At 39.0% G+C, this 18,338-nt stretch overlaps 1 protein-coding gene and 1 non-coding gene across 2 annotated transcripts; one reads left to right on the top strand and one right to left on the bottom strand.

Annotated features, from left to right (window-relative positions):
• Window positions 1-1,581: 1,581 nt before the first annotated feature.
• Window positions 1,582-5,022, bottom strand: LOC104249081 (multiple organellar RNA editing factor 8, chloroplastic/mitochondrial-like). The gene is made up of 4 exons (XM_009805459.2): window positions 4,562-5,022; window positions 3,474-3,571; window positions 3,287-3,352; window positions 1,582-2,412 (listed from the first exon to the last, which is right to left on the bottom strand). Exons 1-4 carry the CDS (start codon window positions 4,942-4,944, stop codon window positions 1,766-1,768), a joined length of 1,194 nt encoding a protein of 397 aa, XP_009803761.1. The 5' UTR covers window positions 4,945-5,022; the 3' UTR covers window positions 1,582-1,765.
• Window positions 5,023-18,231: 13,209 nt separating this feature from the next.
• LOC138876608 (small nucleolar RNA R71) lies at window positions 18,232-18,338 on the top strand. Its single transcript, XR_011401953.1, has one exon. It is a non-coding gene; the product is annotated as a small nucleolar RNA R71 (small nucleolar RNA).

Here is an 18,338-nt window from a genome sequence, read left to right as displayed (position 1 = left end):
TTGGTTGATAGAATTTCCCTTAATCACTCCAGTCATGCCTCTCGAACCTTTTGAATCATTATTGGTGTGATATTAGATATTTATATATATAAAAAAAAACTAATGCTTTCTTAGTTTCTTAAAACGACACTTAATTTGAGCCAAATTAGTTTGGCTATACATATAAATACTCTTTTCATCCCTCAATACTTATCATGTTTTGCTTCACGAGAGTCACGATATATGAACTTTGACCAACATTTTAGCGTGTATCTTTTTGCTATTTTGATATGAGAAAAATTGTAATTAGTAGTATCTTTCATATAATTTTTGAATATTTAAATTTTAATTTTAAAAGAATAAATTAATCTGATTCAATTTAGCTTAAAATTAGTCAAATTGACCCTTGAGAAGCGAAATATAACAAGTATATGGCATTGATAATAGGTAATTTCTTTTAATATTACTAAGTTTTTTTATGTAGAGTTACTCGATATTTGCGCCGGTGGAAGATAACCGAGGAAATAACATAGGCGAGTTCAAGTTGACTTGAACATTCTTTCTTTAAAAAAACAAGAAGAAAAAAAGACCATATCCGCACCTATGTTTGGTCATCCCCTGAATCATGTTTTTTTACTCACAAGTGGAGGAGAATTTGGCGTGGAGGGCTAGCCTGGCAATTAGTTATGCGAGTGTGACAAAGAAAATGCTACAGTCAACAACATGACCCGCCTAAGTTTTGTGTTATTATCCTTTCACTTATTTGTTGCTGTTATTTTCTTTCTGGCATCTTTTTTGTTACGGGCCTTTTCTTGTGTTTATTTTCTGATATTATTGTCTCTTCTGTTGAGCCGAGAGTCTTGCGGAAACAGCCTCTCTAACCTTTTCGGGGTAAGGGTAAGATCTACATATACTCTACTCTCCCCAGACCCCACTAATGGGATTATATTAGATATGTTATTGTAGAATTGAATACTTCTAACACTGGATTATCTTTTGAAAATTCAACTTGATCTGTACCCAAAACAGAACATATCCAATTGAAATCCAGACACTTTCTCCTTCATGCACCCTTACATAGGAGAAAGATAACAGCTACTACAAACTGTTAGCCGAGTATCTTTTTGCACGCAATAGAACAGGTTTCTAAATTCAATACACAAAAAAGAAGTGGCAAGCATCACAAAAATGGGAGCATATATGGGACATTTGACAACACTGGGCAAAACTTGAAAGACAGAATCCCTTGGATGCAGTTTGACATCCACACGACACACCAATGAATTGCCTTCAAGGTATACGATCTCTGCATTTCTAGCACTGTTGTATATTATGCTCGAAGTAGTTGAATATCATGCATAATCTGTTCAGGCTTAAATGGATACAAGGATAAGCATGAGTACACAAGGCTTTCTAGCAAAATAGATCTGCATTGTCATTTTGAAAACATCTGTAGCCATAATAGTGGGCAAGTCTTCCAAAAATGCGAATGGTACCTGCAATGAGGCCCTGAAATTTCAGACATGGTAAAGCATAACAAATTATTGGTCAGGCCAGTAAACTCATCAGGAGAATTCACAGAGAGCATGTCAACATAGAGGATGCAATGAAAATACAATAGGATGAGAACAATTTGGCATTGCATACTCACAAAGCATATAAGTTTTGCACATTCAACTATTACGGGCAGTCGGGCAGCAACATCCTATCAAGCACGCCATAAATATGTTCTCATTTCGTGAAATAGAATTCTGGAAATACAAAGTTCATACTCATATACAATGGCCTATTGATAATTTTGAGGGGGCATATCTCTTCCAGGCATGTTTTGGTTCTGATAAGGGGTTCTGTCAGCCGTATTCGGAGCATAGTTCTGATTTGGAGGGGGCACATCTCTTCCAGGCATGCTTTGATTCTGATAAGGGTTTCCACCAGATGTATTTGAAGCATAATTCTGATTTGGCCCTGGACTTGTTTGGTAAGGCATGCCTCCGTTGGTTGGTCCACCATTGTATTGAAAATTGGTTGGATTGTTTGGCGCTCCACCATAGTTATTGGGAGGTGCTCCACCGTAGTTATTGGGAGGCGACCCACCATAGTTATTGGGAGGCGCTCCACCATAGTTATGAGGTGCACCTCCCATGTTGGGCTGCTGTGGTCCTCCCATGCTAGGCTGATGCCTCCCGCCCATGTTAGGCTGCTGCATCCCACCCATGTTTGGGGGTGGCGCATTCGTCATGTTGGGAGGTCCACCACCCATGTTGGGTCCAGTGTTCTGCATCTCTCTTCTTCTCTCAAAATTTCTGGACCTATCAAAGTTACGAGGTCGGTCATTGCGCCTGTTCTTCTCATTAGCTCGGGCATTGTTTCTTACCCACTCCTCATGGTACTTTGGGTCGTATGGTACAGCCTGCCCATTGATAAAAGGCTCCCCTGCAACATGCACCACAACTGTCATACAATACTTGGTGTACAAGAAAGAACCTTTTTATATCCACAAGGGGCAAGATAGACATGTATGACAGCTTTTCATGCAATCAACAATATGCAGACACAGAAAACATAAAAAAAGAAGCCTGAGTGCATCATAAGCTGTAGCAAGGAAAAGAGCTATTAATGAGTCATATCGTCATAAATTGATTTTGTGCAATTACATAAAAAAAAATTATCCTAAAGGATTTTGCTTCTCATTCCCGAGACAATACTGCAGACTCATCCAACGTTATGTCAAACTATATTGACCATGTATTAAATCATAAATGAATTTATTTTTCAGAATCAAGCACTTAATATTTCAATCGCATTTTTTCTAATACTCCCCCCTTGTCTCATTTAACATGACATTTTCTGACTCGGTACATTGCTGACATACTTCAACCATAATACTACCTTATGTAACTTACACAAATTTCAGGGATTCAACTTCATTTTGACAAATAATAATTCATTTTCCCCATCAAACCTTTGCTTCAGTTTTAGTATTTCCCTTAGCTAGCACTTCAACTCTTCACTAAGATCATGTCATATACAAGTCAAATTGATATTTTAAAATCTCCATGCAAATCAAAATATGTTAAACAAAATGGGATCACCCAAAGATTAGATATGTAAAGGGACTGGATAGCAAAGCAAATCCATAACAGACTGGAAGCTAATTCAGGCAGAGAACAGAATTGAAGAGAGACATCGCTCCGAAGTCTATAGGCCAGGAACAAATGCTTAGCATATTACTCATTTAAAATAAAATATAATCATATTATGATTTCACCAGAAGTCTGACAATAAAAAACCACTAGTCACAACCTACCTCCATAATCTTTATTCTTAACATCCAGGTAGGAATCAGGAAGCACCCAGCTAACCTTCGGCACTTCTGCACATGGATGAAGAAATGAAGGTTTAGTTTCACCTCTTTAATTTTAAGAAATACGTTTATAAGATCAAGAAATAACCAAAAAAGATTAAAGAAAAAAGGAACACTAAAAATATGTCACCTTTTAGCTTGTAAGAAAGTTCTTCGGATACAAGAGCTCCAAATGCATAGTAATGCCTTGTCGAGACAGAGTATATCTTCATTCTTGCTTCTTCCTCGCTGCAAGGTAAATTAATCACATAAGTCATCTAGAACAATTAACTATACTTCTTTGGAAGCTTTTCGCATGCCCAAGCCAGGGGCAGAGCTAGGTAGATTAAGGTGTTTCAGTTGAACCCCCTTCGTCGAAAATCGCACTGTGCAAATAAGGAAAAAGATAAACTGTTGAATCCCCTTCATATAAGGAAAAAATTCCAGTGTAGTGGCAAAGGGTTAAAAAATTGATTTAGATCACAGGTTCACATCCTAAGTGCGATACTAAAAAATTCCAGCGTAGTGGCAAAGGGTTAAAAAATTGATTTAGATCACAGGTTCACATCCTAAGTGTGATATTATAAAGTTTTTTTGAATCCCTTTGTGCCAATTCCCGACTCTGCCATTATCCCAAGCATTTCTAAAGTTTGAGCGTATCCCATCAACAAGTACCCACTTTTATTTTTCAGGCAAACTATTAAAAGTAAACAACAGCAACTATAACAACTATCCCTCAATCTCAGCTAGTAGGGATTAGCTATATGGTCCCTCAATATCCATTTCCCTCCATTTGCAACAGTATTGTCAAAGACTCATTTAAGGCCTTAAACTCAGAAAAGCTCGTAGAGGTCGCTTTGCCTCAGTTAAGTTTAGTTTCAGTCGTAGGCAACGCACTAAGGTGTTCACACTCATTCTATCTTGAATGTAGAGGTACTAAACAACAAATATACTCGGCAAATAAGTGTATTAGTTTAAGGAAAACATTATGAATGAATTTGTTTCTTTTTATTAAATTACATAATTTGTCTTCTAAAACTAACTAGAGATTCTAAAATTCTCTACATTTCCACATACATACAAATTCTTTTCCTTCTCTTATCACTTCCATTTCTGACCAATTAATTAAGTTAACGGGCCCGCATAGAGTACAACATATAAAGTGATTAGTTTTTTATGATTAAACTGATGTAAAGAAGAAATTATTAATAAAAAAAGTAGAGCATTTTCAATTCGAACCTTCCAACAACTTTAGCCAGAGTTTTGATGTAGCTATCGATGATTTCATCTCTGGTAGGATCGCCCTCAGGTTTCTCCATCACAACAAGCCAGTGCTCAAAATCACATCCATCAAGTAGGATCGTCTCCTTCGGGGGACGATTGGACCAGTTCGGGTTCGGGTCATTTAACGACGACGACGTTTGCCGAGTCGCAAACCCTCGAAAGGAGGTTGCTACCGCCGGAGAGACGCTGCGGAGGTTGACAGCGGCGACGGCGATAAGTGGTCGAAGACGGAGGAGAGAGAAAGAAAAGATAGAGGGAGGAGGTGTAGAGAGAGAAAGAGAAGTGTATGGGCGAGAGAGAGCAGTGAATAAGGAACGAGTCAGATAACGAGTCGCCATTTCTGTAAAACCCTAAGGTGAGAGAGACGAGAGATGAAAGGGAGGGTTTATGACCTCCATTTATAATTTACAGGTGGCAATTTGAACCCAAATGCATCCACCCCATACCTTATGAGTTGAGTAACAAATATTTTATCTTATGAGTCAATTTAGATTGAGCCCAAATTAACATATTATTTTGAGGTATTTGTATATATACCCGCTTTTATATCATATTTTAACTTGTGTCCGCTTTGCAAAAAAAATACAAGCGTACCCGCTTTTTCGCATAACTTCAGCACACGGGGCTGAAGTAGCAAAGGCAATCATGCAAAACTTCAGCATTCTAGTAGCCGGGCCTGAAGTTCAGCTCTAGAGTTTTTGTTTTGGAACTGGCGAACTCTAGAGCTGAAGTTTGTGTGTTGTAACTGAGAAACTTCAGCTCTTGTAACTGGAAACTTCAGCTCTAGAGCTGAAGTTTTTGTGTTGTAATTAGGAGATCTTGTTCCCTACTAAATGAAGTGACAGATCTTCGTCCACTGACATCCAGAGATGGTTTTCTACCAATCATTGTATAGTACATGTTACTTAAAAAAGAAAATGAAGACGCTGGAAAGATAACTGCAGTTCCTCTGTTGATGTTCTCCCAAGTTCTAAGCAAGGAAAAAGTCTTTCCTTCTTTTCAAATTAAACATTGAATGTAAGAAAGCAATTCTTTCTTTTCTTGTAAATCAATAGGATAAATGAAGCTTTCTCTTGAACAGATATGTATAAATACCAACTCTAAAAATGTAAAATCATCTCCTGTTAATCTTTTTGTGCCTTTTCACTGTAGCTTCCAACAATGAATTTTGTGATATATTAGTTAGAGAATATAGCACTCCCTCTTGTCTCATTTTGCTCGACCTGGTTTGGGTTTCACAAAGTTTGTGCAGAAATGTTTGAATAGAAGTAATTGCCTTACAAAGACGCTTTCCAACAGTGAGTAATCCAAAACAAACCCTACTGGTAACTTAAACTTTTTTCTAAGACTAATTTGCTGTAAATTTGGAGTAGAAGTACAACTGTCGAACTGTTCAACTACAGCGTTGCTTCTGGAGATAAATATCAATTTGTTTTGTAACTTGAAGAAGAAAACAAAGGAGGAGAAAGAGGAGGAGAAAGAGGGCTGGAGTTATTTAAAAAGTGGGTACAAGTTAAAAGTTTTTAAAAAAATAGGCATAGGTTAAATGGGGGCGACCAAATAGGGCGCCCCGTGCAATTTTTACCATTATTTTTTATAACCCATTTTGACCCATTAAGCAGCCCAAATACAATCCATAAAACGGGGGATTTGCATCTATACCCGCTTTTAGGGTCACGTTTTAACTTGTGTCCGCTTTGTAAAAAAAATTGCAAACGTACCCGCTTTTTAGCGTAAGTAATCACACAAAACTTCAGCATTCTAGTAGAAGGGCCAGAAGTAGCAAGTGTGCTGAACCAAGTGGTTGTAATTGCTGAACTTAAGCATAGTAGCTAAAGTTTTATTCTCTATTTGCTAAAGTTTTTATTTGTAATTGCTGAACTTAAGCATAGTAGCTGAAGTTTTATTCTCTATTTGCTGAAATTTTTATTTGTAATTGCACTAAATAAGCTGAAGTTTTTTTGTCCCTGATAAGCCTTTTCAAAAACATCAGCAGAAGATGCTTAAGTTATTTAGTTCATTTATAAAAACTTCAGCACTAAATAAGCTGAAGTTGTCTTGGATAAGCTTTTTCAAAAACTTCAAACAGAGATACTGAAATTATTTAGTTCATTTGTAAAAACTTCAGCACTATATAAGCTGAAGTTTTTTAATTTCTAGTAAAGCATCAAACTGAGGACAATATCCAATATGCATTAAGAAGACACAGACGGCATGCAAGCAAATTCATTGATAAGGAAAAGGGAACTGGGTTCATTATATAGGAAGAACGATCCATACATGTCTACGAGCAATCTTGGGATCTGAACATATATCTTTACCCAAAATGAATGTCGTTCCGTCACTATAAGAGAATATTTGACTCAATGTTGGTTTATTTTTCAAAAGAAATTAAGAAAAGTAGCAGCACAGTAGGACGTAATTTTCGTAAGTTATTGTCTACTGACTTACGTAATTATTTATAATTTATTTTTAAATAATCTGATAAACATACCTATGGTAATCATTCCATGAACTGAAGTTTCATAACAACACCAATAGCAACAGAAGAAAGAAGAAGAAGAAGAAGAAGAAGAAGAAGAAGAAGAAGAAGAAGAAGAAGAAGAAGAAGAAGAAGAAGAAGAAGAAGAAGAAGAAGGAGGAGGAGGAGGAGGAGGAGGAGGAGAATGAGGAGGAGAAATGAGGCTGAAGTTGTTTAAAAAGTGGGTACAAGTTAAAACTTTTTAAAAAAATAGGTATAGGTTAAATGGGGGCGACCAAATAGGGGGCCCCGTACAATTTAAGCCCATAAAACTCACCCAAAACAAAATGTATCTCAACCTAACTTATGTAGAAATTTACTTAGTTTCCCCAATTTTACTTTTTATTTACTTAGTTTCCCCAATTTTACTTTTTTTTTTTGTATTTTTAATTTTCTGTTCTTTTATTTATCTGCACAACCCACCCACCATGCCTCCCCCAAACCCCCTCACGTATAATTACTATTCATTCAATTTCAATTTATATGATATTAATTTTTATTAGTTGATTTAAAAATAATCTATGTTTATATTTAAAAAGTCCATATATTTAAAATGATCACACCCAACTATGCCTTATAAAAAGGACAAAGTGGTCGCTGCAAATATATTCCGGTTAACAAGTCCGTAGTCGAATCCCGTAGGGAATTAACTTATCAATCACAGCTATTGAATTTACACAAATTCACGTATTCAATCTTCAGAGATATTTACATAATAGGTTGGATGTTTACTAACTAAATATTACGTAATGAAAATACAGTAATTAAGAACTAACTATAAACGGTTTGTAAGGAAGAATGAGAATGATCTAAGGTTCTGATTTTCCCTATTCTTGGAATCTTTTCCGTTATGTTTTCTATAAATTTGCCTAAATCTTCTCTATCGATCACGAACACTCTGACTGTCGTAACTCTCTCCCGAGTAATTACAACAATATACTAGACATATTCTCTTGAATTACGCTAGCTAGCCTTAAGTACAACTCACTTAGATCGCACTCAAGGTTTCGTTCCCTAATCCCACCTTTAAACCCTTCGTATTGATCCCTCATATATATTAGGAGTGATGATGTTCAACAACTACCTAAATATGAACTCTCTTCCGAATAATTCACACTAAATAGGAACAGTTAATTTAGGGCTCTTCAATTAACAACAATAAGCATTTAGTTGAACAAATAGAGAGAATACTATGACAAATCTATATTAACATTACGAGAAAATCATCCTTCAACAGGTTCCATCAAAACCCTAGATTATGATTTTAGCTACTCATACTCATAGTAACAATTTCCCAAATAATTTGCATAATTAATTTACAAAGTAAAGATGAAGGAATGAAAAATTCGATGATAATCTCTTCCAGAAATTGTCCAAAACGTCTTCTCCCTTCCAAAAATAGTCTCCCTAGGTCTCAGCTGTGTCAAAAGTCCTCAAAATAGCGTTTTTATATGTATTTATACCAAGTAGGGTCGGGCCCAGACGAAACACCCTTTCCTGCGCGAAATAGGACTTGGCTCTGTAAAATTTGTACAGGCACGCCGCATGGGGTGACGCGCCATGCGGTGTGCTTGTGGGAAATTTCAGAGAGCTGATTCTGATAGACTGCAGGAAAATTCCAAAGGCGCGGCGCACTCTGCGCCGCACTGTACGACGCGCTTGTGAAGTTTATCAGCAGGATTGGCAGGCCACTTATTTTATACTGTGGCACCCCATGCGGTGCGACAGTGTAATTTTCTCAAAGTGAAATTATTTCATTCTCTTTTGACATCCAGACTTGGTACACGACCTCCGAACACGATTCCAGTTTAATGTATTGGGCTTTTACTCAGACTTCAAAGCTCTAGATTGATTGATTTAGCTCCAAATTAACTTTTGAATTCGGGATCACTTCCTGCAAGGCATAAAACACGTACTAAGTGTAATTCACTATTATTTGAGCTTAAGCACACGTGAAAATGTAATAATTGGAATGTAATACTACGGCTAAAACATGGGTTTCTAGACTAACATCAACACCCCACACTTAAACCATTGCTCGTCCTCGAGCATTTAAGCTACACTTCACCTATGGATAACCTTTCATCAAACAACCTCCCTGATACACCATGCCAAGAATAATTAAAGTAGACTGAGCACCTTATCATAACATCCGACCCTCAAGATTCGACTCAAAAGTACCCTGCATTATTCACAACTCGCCCATTCACTCTAACATAGAGGTCAATGACATTACCTTTCCTTCATGAACCAAGTGCCCTCACACAACAAAAGAGAGTAGGTCCATAAAATAAAATTTAAGATGCTTAGGAACTAAAGATAGAAAGAATTCACTCACTCTCAGAAATAATATTCATATGCCACAAATGATGCACCATAGGCTTGCCCGTAGTGTATTACTCTACTAATCGAGCTCATTCAGTCTGGGATCAAGTAGGACTTTAATTGGTTGTAATGTAGGCTGCGGGTCGAGTAGGATATATTTGGATATGAGTGACTACACCTCCCTTAAGCACTTTGATACATATACTTAAACACTCAAGCCCATCCTTATGTCAAACCAAAACTCTTTCTTCACCTCAATATATATTACCCCATACTTCTTTTTAAGCTTTATTATATCGTGAGTCATCACTATCAAAGAATATTTTTCACAGCAATATAACTATATATATATTTTTTCAATTCTAGTGGCTCTTACTTTTCCAAAACAGTGCACTTTTCTCCTTATTTCATTAGCTCCACTCAAAAGCCAAACCAACCACCCCACACTTTAACCTTTTCAAGGTTTTACAATTCAAGTGCCCATGAGAGGTGAAAAGGTTCAAATATATGGTCAATTCAAACAATTGGGTAAGGCTTGTAATTTGGTTGCCAAAGAACAAGATTGCAGGCTCAAAGGGGTTAACTATGATACATAACAGTTAGGCGGGTAATATATATATATATATGGCTCAACAAGGAAACACCTATATCACTTCCAAAACTGAATAAAACTACTATTTCGCTTTGCAAACATACGAGGCAAGTTCTAGGCATTAAATACAACACACAGAATAACACAAAATCTTACACACATGGCACATAACTCACTCAGGATTGGACTCATCAAGACACTCTAGTCAAAGCAGTTAAGCACAGTTATAATCATAAAATTTAAGGCACTTATTTAAGAGTCAACAATTGAGTCTAGGTGTCACAACTAAGGCACTTACCACTCTCAAGGAGGAATTGTTACACTATCTAAACAAATACTAAAATAAAAGACATATTTTTGGATTTTCACATATATATAATTTTTTTCTTTTTTTTTTCCTTTCGACTCATATCCCTCAAGAAACCAGTTGACAAAATCCACCATCGGGAAAAGTCGAACTGAACACTTAATTACTAATTATTATAGGTCGATAGAATTTAGAATTATCATTTACAGACCATAGTATCTACAAAAGCAAGAAAAAAATCAAACAAAACCAACTGACAAATAAAAAAAATACAAATATAATCAAATAGGAGCACCTCAACCCACACTTAAGAGATTGCATTGTCCCCAATGCAAAACAGTAAAATCAAGAGAGAAAAGGTAACTCCCTGAGGTCCAAGGCTTAATCATCAGCACCCTCGAAGGTGCGCAAATACTCCTCATCATCGGAGGGAATGGAGTTCACATCCTCATCTGGTGGCAGCTGTCCTCCTCTCGCCAACCCCAACCACTGCTGAGTAATAGCAGAAAGGGGGTAATCTTGTTGTAACTCCTCCAAGTCGATCTCCCCCCGAGCAACACGAAGGCTCAAGTCAGCAAACAATAGCTGTAGCGTCTCCTCAACGCTGACCTACCTCTGGTCCGAATTAACAACAGTAGCAGGGGGTCTATCACCAACGTAACATCATAGGCCTTGATAGGATAAGTCACTAAAATAGTCCAATCATAGTGAAACTCCTCTTCTATATGGTGCGCTCGCAACAATCGAGTGATCATACTCGGTTAATATAGACGGCAGGCCCCAAGTGGCCGTACTCTAGCCATATGCTCCGGCATGAGTTTTCCAAGATCGAACCACATCCGTGTCAACAAGGCATAGATCAAGCACACTTTTAGTCGTGGGACATCAGTGTCACTTTGAGTGGGCATGATTTTGGCATTAATCAACCACAAAACAACCCTGGCTGGCCGCTGGAATGTTCCCTTCTTCATGTCCTTGTGGAACTCATTCGCATCTCGTGCCCATGCGGCAGAAGAGTCAGCGCCACATAGCAGTCAGCGGATAGCCAGATAGTCTGGCCGACGGAGAAACCTCTGAAAGAGCTTGTGGGAATGCTCTGTGAAGCCCATAATTCGATTGATCACCTGGGAGGAGAATGGAATCACTTTACCCCATACTTGCACTTCGTACACAACATCCAAGCTGGCCTCAGGTTGCCAGTTAGCATAAAATTCTTTGGCTAGGGTCACATTCACCGCATCACCTGGGTGGAATAGATTGTCAAAACCCAAAGCCCAAATATTATTGTATATCTCACTATATTTGTGGGCCAACGTCCCATCGTCAATAGCAACCTCAGGCTCTAGGGTCACCGCCGGGATAAATGTCTGGAACCAGCGTCGAACATGGACTGGACAACCCGTATACCATATTTGCACGCTGGCACCTCATCCGCATCAGGGTCAATGCGCTCCTCTTCCTCTGGGGCGGGGGGAGGTGCCTATCTCCTACCACGATGGCTACTAGAAGCAACCTCGAAAGAACCCGTGTTAGAGCGTTTACTTGGGCGGCGAAACATTGTACCTGCACAAGACGAACAATATTAGCCACAACACGTAAACCAAAACAAGACTAAACGGGATAACCACCCCACACTTATGTTATTGGCATGTTCACAAGTAAAATGTATATCAGGGACTAAGACTACCCCATTGGAAGTACGCCAAAAGCAATCAAAAACCCACCCAACCACCAACATAATAGTACAACTACAAAAACCACGGACTATACTAGCTTAAAATACAAAATTAAGAAGCTAATCTAGTAACTAAGAAGAGAGAAAAAAAACTACACTAATGCACTACTAACAAACTTCAGAAATTACAATACCACACTACACAAGCACATAACATGAATCAAACATTCCAATTAGCATCTAGCACCACATTATCTCATACAACTATCCTCCAATAAGCTACAATTACGTTCTATGTCATTGAGGCATTTAATCAAGCACATGATATTCACCAAAATTACCTCATGATTTCAACTTTAATTCTTCTAAGATTAGTTCACACACATACCAATCAACCATCCTACAACCACCACAATGTAACAAGGGCACAAAGTGCTCCAAATACTCCACCTATTTTTGGCCATAAAGGCACCTCCACCCAACTTTACCATCAAACTATTCTATAAGCACCAAGACATATTAAAAATCTTCCACAATTATAAGCATAATGGAAACCCCACAAGTTAAGCACCAATTTAGGCCAAAATAAGCAAAGAAATTGAAACAAATGAGCACAACTACTACTACCTAGGGTTTAGTTCAAAATAGGCTAATACTACTTAACTACAATAAATTACTCAAAGAAAAGAGATGAGAGGAGAGGAACACTTACCTTGAAAATGAATGGAAGGGGTGGGAGGTGTGTTTGGGAAAGGAATTTGAGAAGAAAAAAAAGAGTAGGGGAATTGGGGGGAAGGGCGGGGGCATGACAGAATGAAGGAGAAAGGAGAAGGAGGGGGGGGGGGTGCTGAACGGGTCGCTGGTTAAAAGAAACTAAACGAAAAAATATTTTATTTTATTTATTTATTTTTTAATTTTGCACTGCTGCGTCGTAGGGTGCGGCGCCCAACGCGGCGCGTTAGTTTATTTTATCAAAGCCTGTGCTTTTATTTTGTGCTCATAACAATCTGGACTGGTGCAGCGCATGGCATGGCACCCCATACGACGCGCTAAGCCATTTTTCATAGAGTTCGACTCATTTTTGGTATTTAGATTACGGGTTGCACCCCGACTATATTATGTACTTATTTTATGTCCAATTCATGCTTGTACCTGCCCAAACTCACCTGCAAACTTGTTAGTATCTAAAAACAAAAAGAAAAAAAAAATTCTAACTACACTACAAATCAACTACGAAATGGGTTGCTTCCCATGCAGAGCCTGATTTAACATCGCGGCACGATACAAGTAAGCGCATCTAAGGTACGCTCAACATCGGAGGCTCGATCAAATGGGTTACTAACACTTTGCATCATTCATGCCCACATAATGTTTCAACCTGTGCCCATTGACTCAGAATATGCGAGAGTCATTTTCCGCAGAAATATTTACGGCACCCGTGGGGAGAATTTCAACCACACGAAAAGGCCCTGACCATTGTGAGTTTAATTTGCCCGGAAATAGCTTCAGTATTGAGTTGTATAGCAATACCGTATCTCCGGGTTTAAAACTCCACTCAATAATATTTTTATCATGTATCATCTTCATTCTCTCATTGTATAATCTTGTGCTCTCAAAAGCGTGATAGTGAAACTCATCAAGCTCGTGCAACTCTGTGACTCTACTTGTTCCCGCAACTTCAATATCGAAATTCAACTCTCTCAACACCCACCAAGATCTATGCTCCAACTCCACTGGTAAATGGCATGCCTTCCCAAACACCATCTTGTATGGCGACATTCCAATTGGAGTTTTGAAAGCGGTTCGATAAGCCTAGAGTGCATCATCTAACTTTCTCGCCCAATCTGTTCTAGTAGCATTCACAGTATTAGTCAACACACTCTTTATTTCTCTGTTCGAGACTTCCACTTGCCCGCTTATTTGTGGATGATATAGGGTGGCCACCTTGTGGCATACATCATACCTCTCTAACAACTTCGCGAAGGCTCGATTACAAAAGTGAGTGCCTCCGTCACTGATTATTGCCCTTGGAGTGCCAAATCGGGTGAATATGTTCTTTTTCAAAAAACTAATTACCCCCTTTGCATCATTTGTAGGGAGTGCTGCAACTTCCACCCATTTGGACACGTAGTCCACAACGACGAGTATATATTTGTTGCCATATGAGCTGACGAAAGGCCCTATGAAATCTATGCCCCATACATTAAACACTTCTACCTCCTAAATTGGGTTCATGGGCATATCATGTATGCAGGAAATATTCCCGGTTCGTTGGCATTCATCACAACCCTTTATCCATAAATGTGCATCTTTGAACAATGTTGGTCCGTAGAAGCACGGCTCCAAGACTTTCGCAATTGTCCTTACTCACCCGAAGTGCCCACCATATGGTGACGCATGACATGCCTGCAAAATAGAAGACTCGTCTATCTCGGGGATACATTTCCGGATCATGTTATCAATACAAATCCTGAACAGATAAGGTTCATCGCAATAATACATACGGGAATCACGAAAGAACTTTTTCTTTTGGACAGAGGAAAGGTCATAAGGAATAATACCGCTCGCCAGGTAGTTTGCAACATCTGCATACCATGGCGTTTCCTCAAGACTTGTGGCTAATAGTTGTTCATCTAGGAAAGTATCCAAAATCTCTTCTATCTCAACCTTCTTCTCAGCTCCTTCCAGTCTAGACAAATGATCAACTACTTGGTTCTCCATTCCTTTTCGGTCACAGATCTCCAAATCAAATTCTTGCAGCAGTAGCACCCATCAAATCAGACACGGTTTTGACTCTTTCTTCTCGATTAAGTACCTGAGGGCAGCATGGTCAGTATAAACAATTACCTTCGAGCCTATCAGGTATGACCAGAATTTGTCAAATGCGAACACCACTGCCAGCATCTCCTTCTCGGTCACAGTGTAATTCAGCTGGGCTCCACTCAGCGTTCTACTTGCATAGTATATTGGATGCATGATTTTATCTTTTCGTTGCCCAAAAATTGCTCCCACAACATAGTCACTTGCATCACATATCAGCTCAAATATTTGCTCCCAGTGAGGGGCAACTATGATAGGTGTTGTTACCAGTCTCTTCTTCAGTTCCTTAAATGCTACCCTGTAGTCATCAGAAAACACAAAAGGGTGATCTTTTTCAAGCAATTTGCACAAGGGGTTAGCAATTTTGGAAAAATCTTTTATAAATCTCCTATAGAAACCTACGTGGCCAAGGAAACTTCTAATTGCTTTAACGGAAATGGGTGGTGGAAGCTTTTCTATCACGTCAACTTTTGCACGATATACCTCAATGCCTTTACTTGACACTAGGTGCCCCAAGACTATACCTTCTTGTACCATGAAATGACACTTTTCCCAATTTAGTACTAGATTCATCTCGATACACCTCTTCAATAATCTTCTCAAGTTTATAAGACAGTCATCGAATGAATTCCCCACCCCTAAGAAGTCATCCATGAAAACCTCCATTATTTCCTCTACCATATCCGTGAAGATGGCCATCATGCACCTTTGGAATATGGCAGGTGCGTTGCATAGCCCAAACGTCATTTTCCGAAAAGCATAGATTCCATAAGAGCAGGTGAATGATGTTTTCTCTCTGTCCTCCAGGGCAATATATATCTGATTATACCCCGAGTAGCCATCCAGAAAGCAAAAATGGGACCACCTTGCCAATCTATCTAGCATCTGATCAATGAATGGCAGTGGGAAATGGTCTTTCCTGGTAGCCAAGTTCAACTTCCTATAATCTATACATATTCGCCAACCTGTGACTGTTCGTGTAAATATCAATTCGTTCTTCTCATTATTCACTACCGTCATACCTCCCCCTTTTGGCACACAATGAACTGTGCTAACCTAGTTGCTGCTAGAGATGGGGAATATGTTTCCCGTATCTAACCACTTAATCACTTTTTTCTTCACCACTTCTTTCATGTTGGGGTTCAACCTTCTTTGATGTTCTGTGGAAGGTTTGTGCCCATCCTCTAGTAAAATATTATGCATACAGAAGGCCAGGATGATCCCCTTAATGTCTGCAATGGTCCACCCAATTGCAGTCTTGCACTCTATCAGTACCTGCAAAAGCTGTTCTGCCTGCACATCTAACAAACTAGATGAAATAATAACAGATAAAGTTGAGTTAGGTTCTAAGAATGCATACTGAGATGAGATGGCAGTGGCTTCAGTTCCAACTTTGGTAGCTTTTCTACCGATGGCTTAGCTGGAGGAATTTTTCTTTCCTCTAAGTGCAAAGGCTCAAATTCGAGCTCCCTTCTCCAAAAACCTTGGCCTTCAAGAGCAAGTACCCACTCTGCCAAGTCTTCACCATTAGCTTCATCTAAGTTTATGAGACAGGCTGTTAGAGGGTCTTTAGTGTTCAATGTCTCATCTTCCTACTCCAAAACTACATCCACCGCATCTATTAGAGAGCAATAAGCAAATTCACTTGGTCTTCGCATAGATTTTTGCACGTTGAATGCTATCTCTTCATCTTTTAATCTCATTTTGAGCTCTCCAGTTTCACAATCCATTAAAGCTCTCCTAGTGTCTAAGAATGGTCTTCCCAAAATTATGGGAATTTCCTCGTCAACCTGACAGTCTAGAATAACAAAATCTGCTGTGAACACAAACTTCCCAACCTATACTAATACATCATCAAGAATGCTAGAGGGCCTTTTCACTGTCTGGTTAGCCAGCTGTAGTAATATGGACGCGGGTCTAGCTCTCCCAATGCCTAGCCTTTTGTAGATAGCTAGAGGCATAAGGTTTATTCTTTCCCCCAGATCACATAGTAACTTAGCAAATGCATAGTTTCCTATCGTGCATGGGATTGTGAAACTCCCCGGGTTAGACAGCTTCTCAGCTATGGGTCTCGTCACAACAATATTGCAGGTCTGAGTCAGTGTAACCGTGGGAAAGTCTTGAAAGTCGAACTTGCGGGACATCAAGTCCTTCATCATTTTTGCATAACCAGGCATCTCCTTTAAAGCATCAACCAATGGAATGTTTACCTGAATTTGCTTCAACATCTTCAAGAATTTCTTGTACTGCTCATCTTTCTGATACTTGGCCAATCTCTGTGGGAATGGTGCTAGAGGTCATTTCTTCCCTGTGATTTGATTTTTTTTCTTGTTAGGGCACTACTTCTACTATCGGTTCCGGTGCAACCTCAGTCTCTTTCACAACCTCTTTTTCTGTGTTAGCGTTCTCTTGCGCATTTTATACCATTGCCTCAGTTAACCCTACTGAATCATCTATCTCAATGGGTACTAGAACCAATGTCTTAGTCGGTCTGTTTTCGCGAGCAATTTCTTGCTCCAGATCTAGGTCTCTACCATTTCGGAGACTCACTGCCATAAGCTGCTTTGAGCCCTAGATTGATTTATATGTCTATAGGTAACGTCCCGTGGGGATGATTATTTAGGCCATAGAAATCTGTCCTAATTGGATCTCAATATTTTTTATCGCCGATTCATATGAGTCTACTCTGTTAGTTAGTTTTCCAGTGGACCCAATCACTTGTTGCATCATTCCCTCAAGTTTAGCAAACCCATCTTCGTGTCTCATAGTTTGTTGTTGTTGAGGTTGTTGATAAGCATGCTGCTGATTTTGCTGGTTGTAACCCTGTTGCCTTCGGTAAGGCACCACTTGACCCTGTAGTCGCATAGCCCCAATGTTATTGTTGTTATTGTACTGCTGCTAAGCTGGTCTATATTGTTGATTCTGCTGACCCCAATTCTAACCACTTGGTCTTTGTCCCCTGTAGTTGGCCACATAATTCATGTTCTCCTGATATTGTTGGTTATCACCTTCAGCACTCCACGAGCAGACATATGGTTTATTAATGCATGATGTACATAAACCCCCATTAGTTGCATCAACTATGTGTACCTGCTACTTCTGGCCTGACTCATCAACCATTTTGGTGAGGATGCTCATTTGTGTCAGTAGAGTGGCCATATTTTTAGCTATGGAGTTAGTCGGGTCTAACACCACTGAGTGAACCACATGAGTGATTGGAGCATTTCTTGTCATCCATCTTGAGTTTTGTGCCATCTTGTCAAGTAGGATCTTGCTTTCTCTGAATGTTTTGCTAAAAAATGCTCCACCTATTGAAGTATCAACATTGTCTTTCAAGCTATCTGCCAAACCAATGTAAAATCTCTGCCCCAATATTTGCTCCGGAATACCATGATGTGGACATGTAACCAATAGACCCTTGAATCTCTCCTACGTTTCTTGTAACGTCTCTATTGGTTTCTGTCTGAAGCTCAATATCTCATCAATTTGTTG

Source organism: Nicotiana sylvestris, chromosome 8, assembly GCF_000393655.2.
Source record: "Nicotiana sylvestris chromosome 8, ASM39365v2, whole genome shotgun sequence".
Taxonomy (NCBI): Eukaryota; Viridiplantae; Streptophyta; class Magnoliopsida; order Solanales; family Solanaceae; genus Nicotiana; species Nicotiana sylvestris.
Note: the sequence above shows the minus strand (reverse complement) of the source record. Positions and strands in the feature narration are given on the sequence as shown.

Bases quoted from the DNA above. Each gene is read 5' to 3' on its own strand.
- LOC104249081 (XM_009805459.2), bottom strand. From the start codon at position 4,944: ATGGCGACTCGTTATCTGACTCGTTCCTTATTCACTGCTCTCTCTCGC. The intron at 3,353-3,473 runs GTGACATATTTT...ATCCATGTGCAG, and splicing joins ACTTTCTTACAAGCTAAAAG to AAGTGCCGAAGGTTAGCTGG. The intron at 2,413-3,286 runs GTAGGTTGTGAC...TGCATGTTGCAG, and splicing joins TAAGAATAAAGATTATGGAG to GGGAGCCTTTTATCAATGGG.